The sequence below is a fragment of the Suncus etruscus genome, chromosome 11 (assembly GCF_024139225.1).
Source record: "Suncus etruscus isolate mSunEtr1 chromosome 11, mSunEtr1.pri.cur, whole genome shotgun sequence".
In the NCBI taxonomy this organism is placed as follows: domain Eukaryota; kingdom Metazoa; phylum Chordata; class Mammalia; order Eulipotyphla; family Soricidae; genus Suncus; species Suncus etruscus.
The window spans coordinates 4,078,066-4,086,771 of record NC_064858.1 but is presented as its reverse complement, the minus strand read 5'-3'; the positions used below and the strand labels follow the sequence as shown (position 1 = coordinate 4,086,771).

General features: G+C 40.0%; 1 protein-coding gene across 1 annotated transcript in view; it reads right to left on the bottom strand.

The window, feature by feature from the left end:
• Positions 1-2,021: 2,021 nt before the first annotated feature.
• GABRG3 (gamma-aminobutyric acid type A receptor subunit gamma3) overlaps positions 2,022-8,706 on the bottom strand; it is a 444,985-nt gene continuing 438,300 nt past the window's right edge. The window contains exon 10 of the mRNA XM_049782695.1: positions 2,022-3,558. Within this exon, the coding sequence (XP_049638652.1) occupies positions 3,277-3,558 (282 nt within the window). The 3' untranslated portion in view covers positions 2,022-3,276. The remainder of the gene's footprint in view (positions 3,559-8,706) is intronic.

The window sequence follows — 8,706 nt, the reverse complement described above, 5'->3', positions numbered from 1 at the left end:
GTCTGCAAGGAAGTCACAGAACAATTTCTGTGATTGGCAGCTGAATTTAGATTGAGGAAGATGAGGTTTTGTCTGTCTTGTGTCTGAGCCCTTTAGATTAAGGATTCCCATTGTTTTGGAGTCATGGATAAAAGCATTCAAGAGGCAAATAGAGTTTCCAGGTACTCATAGAACATACTGTTCTGAAGAGCAGAAAATATGCCCAAATATGTTGACTAAGCATGACCAGAAAGGTGATGGCCTGGCCAATGAACTTGGATGGAAGATTCAATATTGGCATTAATATGGCATCCTCCAGCAATTAATTAAAATTGGCCCCATTTTCTAGGGCCTGAAAATGCTTTTCAATGAAGGACAAACATACCCTCAAATGAAGAGCCAGCAAGCACTAAGCTCTTCACCAATTCAATATAAAAATAAGGATAGAATTGGCATGTCAAGAAACAAAATCTGTTCTCCATCCATTCACAAGGTATAAATTAAACCGGGTGTAAAGCTGGTCATGGGAAATGGAAAATCTACAAGATGGATGTTATTTGAATTCTATGTGTTATTTTAAGGCATATGTTGGGTAAATTGAGGGCAGTTTTGGCTGGGTCCAGAGGAAATGATAGTAACATTATCTGTTATCCGAATGTCTCTGTTCTTTATCACTGTGTTGTTGAAACTTTGCAGAAACGAGCTTTCCAGGCTCCAAAGAGACAGTTTTACTTATTCTAGTATGATGAAATGTCACCTCCTTCCACTCACAAAACTGGGTGCTGTTTAAAACAGAGACAGACATATTCTATCAGCCATGATGGTCAGAAATTTGGAATCCTTGTTAGGAAGAACTGTCACCTCCTAAGATAAAGAAAGCAGAGTCTTTGAAATGAAGATTCTCAGACAACCTCCCACAGATGATAACAAGCACCGGAAATCCAGTGTATCCTGCAAAGTGAGCCAGGAGAGATTGTAAGGCCGAGGCATGAGGACTAGTGGAACATCTCGTAAACCATGATGCACATATCCTCCCCCTAAGCAAATGTCCCCCCAAATGGGAGTAATTTTATTCCCAGAATGGTCCCAATAGTGGCTAAGGGACAAAGGACAACAGCAAAAAGTCTGACAATGAAAATGATATGAAGATGTATTTAGGTCATTTTCCTCCCAAGAAAAATTTTATTAGAAAATGTACTTTCCTCCAGGACTTTGTTTTTGTTTTTGTGGTTTTGGGGGACACACCCAGCAGTGCAGGATTTACTTCTGGCTCTGAGCACAGGGAACAATCTTGGCAGTGATCAGGGGACTGTAGGTGGTGTTGGGAACAGATCAAGGTGAACTGTTTGCCAGGCAGTGCCTTACCCAACCCCAGAGCTTTGAAAGTGGAACAGGCTGACAATTTGAGAAAAAAAAGTTCACAATATCTGAAATGTTGCTTGAAATGTTGGTTGTCAGGGCTCTTGGGTCTAAAGTTTCTTTGATCAGGAACCCTTCCAGCCACCTCCATTGGGAATGGGAATGGGTTCTGCAGAAGAGACAGAATTTAGCCTGCGTCCATTTAAACACCTGTTGTTCTTTTACTCTTAAAATTGGATTTTTTAAATAGTCAGAATTCCCTAGTCAGAACTGATCAGCTCCAAAGCCAGTAAAATGACAGAAAGACCAACAGTGGCCACTTTTTCACACCATAGAAATACAACCTTGAAAAACTTGATTTTTATATCTGACTATAGTTGCATTAGTTGGAAATATGAAGCTGTTAATGAAAATAAATACACCCATCCACTGAACCATTTCTATTTTCATTCTCCAATCTGTATGTGCCCAGTAACTTGTGTGAAACAGCACATACTTTCTATACTGTTTATATCTCTTTTCTGAGTAATAACAGTAAGTACAATCATTCATGAAGGTAAAATACTATGAATTCCAATCAGATCAATGCAATTTTCTGGATGAGAACGATGAGAAGTACAGAGATTATAGTACCAAAATTTTGGTGATGCTGCCATATAGCATTATTAATGAGCTGAGAGAATTTTTTTTCCTATGCACAGTGGGAAGCTTCTGAAGAGTTTTGTGACGTACATAGTGTTACCCAGTTATAACAAAGAACTGACTTCAAGAAGCAAGTTGATTTTGTGTTACAAAAATATCAAAAGAGTAATAATTTCAGGGAATTTTTCTTTGGGATTTGCTATGTATTCATATTTCAAAGTATAAAATAATTTTTCTTCATCAAAATATACCATTGATGAGAGTCATTACCCATTTTTGCATCCAAAGTTGATTTGATTTGAAAATTGATATTCTCTAAGAACATTTAAAAATTCTATCTACATTTCTTTCACATTCTGAATACATTTTCGAGACAAAGGCTTGTGAATGCTGTATACATATTTGCAAAATTAAGAGAATCACAGAATCTATAACACTATCAGCAAGTCACGTGCCCTGGCATTGAGTCTTCTCTGCTAAATTACAATGTTGAAGTCAAGATCATCTACTTCAAGAACCCAGAGTGCAAATTCTCCCAACTGTCAGTCATTTAAGACTCAAGTCATAGCTTCTTGATCTTTTAGACCTAATCAACTTTGTTCCTTTCGGTAATGTGTGAATTTTGAAAACCAGAATTTTTCCCTCAGTAGGGCACTTGTGGATGATGAAGGTTCAACTCTTCTCAAGGCCTAGGATGAAGGAATATGGATTAGAATGCTATGATGGTGTCAGAGCAGAACAAGGCATAGAGAGGGGAGACTGGATTGAAACTCACTGCTGTCCACAGCTGAGAAATCACACTGCCCTGTGGTACGTAGGACAGAGGTTTGAATAAGGGTCAGCTAGGGTTTTGCACACCTGGGCACTGGTGTTGAGGGAACATACAACAGGAGTTTGGGCCTGAGAGAGCATCTTACATATATGCTTGTACTTTGCACAGATTTCTTTGCCAGGATAATCAGCAGCTAGTTCCAAAGATCCAGACACCATTTGTAAACATCACTGAACTACGGATTCAATAAGGGATTAGCAAGAAAAATCACTGACAACTCAAGAAACGTGTGTGTGTGTGTGTTTGCGTGTGTGTGTGTGTGTGTGTGTGTGAAATACATGATAGAAACATGTGCCACAGATTCCCAGGCTACTCGAAGGGAAGGGCTAGTTTTCTATCAGTTGAGCAGTGTCCTTCCTAGCTACTCCAATTGGTCACTACTGATCTGGGGAGGGCTGGAGGCAAAGGGAGGGGGTAGTCGGTGGGATCTAGTGCTCTTCATACATCCCTGTGAAAGCAATAATTTAGAGATATAAGTATCCGACCCAATAGACCAAGTTGAAGAGCAGGAAGGTTGTAGGGAAGAACACCCGGGAATATGAGTCCAATTCCAGGATGTCGATGTGAATTCGGCCTTTTCTCCATGATCCGGATTTGCACTCTTCATAGCAGCAGAAGAAGCTCTGACAGTCTTTGCCATCCAGGCACTCATAGACACAGGCCTCTTCAAATTCCTGCCAGTACACGGAATTGTTCAATGTGATCATGGCAGGGGGTGGGGGTCTCATGTCCAAAAGAGAGTAGTTCTGCAGAGAAAGAGGAAGAACAAAGTTCTGAGACACATTGGAACCAACCGAGGTCGAGGAAGCAACAGGCATAGTCTCTGTCCATTAGATTGGGGACAATGCCCTATGCCTCCACTATCTCAAACTGTAGAGGGGATTCATCCAATCTTTGATTTGGTTTTATTATGTTTTGGTGCCATACCCATCATTGCTCAGGGGTTACTCTTGGCTCTATGTTCAGAAATCACTCCTGGCAGGCTCAGAAGACTATATGGGATGTTGGGGATGGTACCTGGGTTATCTGCATGCAAGGCAAATGCCCTCCCTGCTGTGCTATGCTCCAGCCCTTTCATTCAATCTTTGTATATCCAACGTAAGAAGTTCAACATAGTTCCAAGACATGCATTTGTCAGATTATTGCTCAAGAAGGTGAGAACATTTTCAAGTGCCTGTTAAGCATTCCATGTGTTGGTCTGCCTAAGTTGCTGTTAGTTTTTTTTTTTTTTATAAAGATGTACATATGCCAGATTATCCCTTAAATTTTAAATGGAACATATATTGAATGGTGGAGGGATACACTGGATGATACCCCCAATAACTAATAGTTTAAAATGAAGAAATAGGGGAGAATCATCTTGGGCATGAAATTCAGAAAAAAGAAATGGGCTCAGAGAAAGGTATACCTGGCACCTCCAGAACATCATCAGAAATGTGTCTGATTGAATAATTATAATTTTTGCTTCTGAAAGATCCCTTCCAGGTATGTTAAAGTCAATGTGGTATGGATGAGAGAAGAAATGATGACATGACATGTGTGGTCCTGAGAGGAGCAGCCTCTGCCTGGTGAATGAGTGGTATGCAGTCATGGGGCCTGTCTGAAATCGATCCATTTAATAAGTCCTAGATTGTTAAGAGAGCACGTTTCTAAAAATCTGACCCAACAATACCAAGGAAGTGAATATCAGAGTGGCCTTGATGTCTGGGTTTTGTTGGTGTTGCTTGGCTACACTGGAGGCTGTGGTCCATGGAAACTGTGAGGATGGAATCAGGATGGGGGTTACGGGAAATCCAGTCTCCCACTGGCTGCCTGGCGCCTTTATCAGAGGATGGGGTGCCTGTCAGTACACCAGAATGTGTGTGGAAACCTCCTGGAGTTGACTGTTCTTACAAGGAGACACACACTCCTTTTCTTTCTTTCCCTCTACTTTGAATGGTTTCTAGCTAGGTAGAGACAGAAACCAGTATGGAGCTGATAAAAGTATACAATGCTGTGACTCTTTGGGATCCCCTTTAAATGATCAGTGTCTTTATCTGAGGGAGATTTACATTTTAAAAATTTAATTATAGAACCGGTTATTTACTATAGTTGAGTTTTAGGCATATAATATTTTAACACCAATTCCACCATCATTGTCAATTCCCATAACTAGTGCCCCATACTGTGACATTCCTCATCTCTTTGCTTGTCACTTTGACAGGCACAGTACAAAGTTGGATGGCTGCAGCTTATACCTCATGTTTCCAGTGTTGTTTAGTGTATATTTTGGATGTATAGCTATGCCACTTTACCACATACGTAATTTAACAGAACAGTTCCTGTTTCCTGACCTGTTTCCCCCATTACTTTCCTTTATCATAATCTTCCTTACCACCTTGATTTCTGTCCTTCTCTTCCATAATATTTGGGTTTCAGGGTGACCTAGGCATCGCCCCCTTTATTCCATTATATTTCCTCATCGAGTTATTCTTTATACCACAGATAAATGAGACCATCCTGTGCTTATCTTTCTTCTTCACTCAACATGTTATCTTCTAGTTCCAACCAGGTTGCAGCAAACTGTATGATTTCATCTTTAGGCAGCTGCATTGTGTTTATGGAGTACATCTTCAGAATGCATTCATCTGCTGTTGGACATCTAGGATTTTTTACTCCATATCTTAGCTAACATACTAAGTGCGGCAATGAATAATAGTTTGTATGTACTCTTTTGAATGAATATTTTCAAGTGTTGGGAGTAGCTACTTAAAATTGGAATTGCTGGATCAAAAGGCAGCTCAATCCTAAATTTCATGAGAACTACCCATACCATTTTCTACAGTGGTTGAACCAGATAACATTCTCTCCAGCAGGGAATGAGAGTTCCTTTTTCACCACATACCTGCCAGTACAAATTGTTCCTACTATTTTTGATATGTGCCTGTTATACTGATGTGAGATAATCTCTCAATGTTGTCTTGATTTGAATTGCCCTAATGATAAGTGATGCTGAGCACTTTTTCATGTACCTATTAGCCATCTATTTGTCTTTCTCAGGGAAGATTCTGTTCATTTCTTCTCCCCATTTTTTGATTGAGGTTTTGTTGATATTTGTGAATATGTTATCTATTCTAGATATTAAGCCTTTATCAGAAGTGTTGAATGAAATTATTATTTCCGTTTAACTAGTTGGCTTTTTTTTTTGCCACACAGAAAATCTTTAATTTGATGTAGTCCCATTTGTTTATTTTTTATTTTGTTGCCTTTGCCAGTGATATCAGATTTTTGAAGATGTGTTGAGTTGCAAGTCTTTGTTCTGCCAAAGTTTTCCTTAATTTCCTTTATCTGGTTAGATCTCTAGGTCTTTGATCCACTTTGAATTGACTTTTGTGTAAGGTTTGAGATATGGATTGAGCTTAGATTTCTTACATGTAGCTATAAAATTTTCCCAGCACCATTTGTTGAAGAAGGCATTTATTTTTTAAGAGAAAATGCTTATTTTATTGATCAGAAACATATAGCAAGGAAATCAGGAAACATGAGAAGAGGGGGATAGTCAGTGACGAGCAAATATTACCACTCCCATGTGAAGAAGAGTCTATCTTTATTCTATTTCATGCTCTCAGCTTCTTTATCAAAATTTAACTGTCCATGTATATGGGATTTTAACATTGGGTATGGTCTCTTCTGACTTCATACAAACATTTTTTTAATTTAATTTAATTTTTTTAGGTCTGTGAAGAGTGTTACCTGAATTAGGATAGGGAATTGTATTTAGGATTGTCATTTTAACAATATTAAATCTTTCAATCCCATCTTCCATCAGCATGGAATATTTTCTCCATTTTCCTAAGGACTTATTTTATCTTTTTCTTAAGCAATTTAAAGTTATCATGATATAAATCTCCCACATTTTTGGTTAACTTGATTCCTAAACATTTGATATTTTTGGATACTATTTTTGTTTTGTTTTGTTTTGGGGCCACACTCAGTGGTGCTTAGTGATTTCTCCTGGGAGACTTGGGGGAACTCATTGGGATGCCAGGGATCAAACCCAGGAAGGCTACGTGCAAGACGCCCATTGTACTATCGCTTTGGTCCCATTGATACTATTTTATTTTATTTTTTTTAAGCAAGTGTGAACATTCCCAAACTGGGTTACATTAACTCAGGGCTAACTCTTCCCCACCCCTTTTTAAATTGGGGGCGAGGGGGTGGGGAGTTGTCAGATATGCTTGAGAGCCAGAGCAGCATACTTAGGCCCTCACACATTTATGTATTCTACTACTTGAGCCTGGTCACCCAAACTAAATTTATTTCAGGTGGGTCACACCCTGGGGTGTATGGGGCTTCCTTCTGGATCTGTACTCAAGGATTAATTCTGGCTGGCTCAGGGGGTAGACTATGTGTGATGCTGGGGGTGGAACCCAGGTTCAATCAAATGCCTATTCTGCTGTACTATCTCTCTAATTCTAAATTTTAATTTAGTGTGTGTGTGAGAGAGAGAGGGAGAGAGAGAGAGAGAGAGAGAGAGAGAGAGAGAGAGAGAGAGAGAGAGAGAGAGAGAGAGAGAGAGAGAAAGAGAGAACCACTTGGGGACCACTAGAATTATTCTTCTAAGGCTGAAGGGCAGGGAGGGTAACTTGCAGTACTAGGACTAAACCCAGGGCCTTAAAACCTCATAGCCTCACACTCTCATATCTCCAAAGCATGTGCTCCATCCTGAATCAAATCCCAGCTCTCAAGGCTAAAATTATTGAGGCTGGCAGGCTGGAGAGATAGTCTAGCAGTAATGTTACTTGACTTCCATGTAGCTGACCTCCCGTTGATACTATTTTAAATTGGGACAAACACCTTAATTTCTTTATCATCTGATTTATCTTTTGCATATAGGAATGCAAGGCTTTTGTGTATTGACTCTGTAGCTTCTAGTTTCTAGGAGCTTTTGAATGCACTCTTTTCATGTCACCTGTGAATTGTGATCGGTTGACTTTTTATTTTTATTTATTTTTTGGTTTTCTTTTTTTGGTTCACATCCGGTGGCCCTCAGGGGTTACTCATGGCTCTGTGCTTAAAAATTACTCTTGGCGGGCCCGGAGAGATAGCACAGTGGTGTTTGCCTTGCAAGCAGCTGATCCAGGACCTAAGGTGGTTGGTTCGAATCCCGGTGTCCCATATGGTCCCCCGTGCCTGCCAGGAGCTATTTCTGAGCAGACAGCCAGGAGTAACTCCTAAGCACTGCAGGGTGTGACCCAAAAAAACCCAAACCCCCCCCCCCCCAAAAAAAAAGAAATTGCCCTTGGCACAGGGAACCATATGGGATGCTGGGATTCAAACCACCATCTGTCCTGTGTTGGCCGTGTGCAAGGAAAATGCCTTACCGCTATGCTATCTCTCTGGGATAAAAGTTAGGGAACTAACTTTTTCCCTAACTAAAGGTTAGGAAACTTTTAAGTTTACAATCTGGATACCTTTGATTTGTTTTTCTTGCCTGATTGCAGTAGCCAAGACTCCTAGGACTTTATTGAATAAAAGGAAAGACAGTAGACAGACATCATTGCCTGATCTCAGGTGTAATGGTTTCAGTTTTTCACCATAAATAATGATACTGATTTAGGTTTGTTATAAAGGGTATCATTTTGAGGGAAGTTCTACCTATGCCTATTTTGTTGAGGGTTATTCATTTCTGGGCCATCCCTGGTGGCATTTAGAGGTTACTCCTGACTCTTCATTCAGAAATCGTTCCTGGCAGTCTTGGGGGGCCATATGCGATGCCAGGGATTGAACCTGGGTTGATCATGGCTTGGCCACTTGCAAGGCAAATGCCCTACTGCTGACCTATCTCTTTGGCATCTACAGGTTTTTTTTTAAATTATGAATGGATGTTGGATATTATCAAACACTTTCTTTGC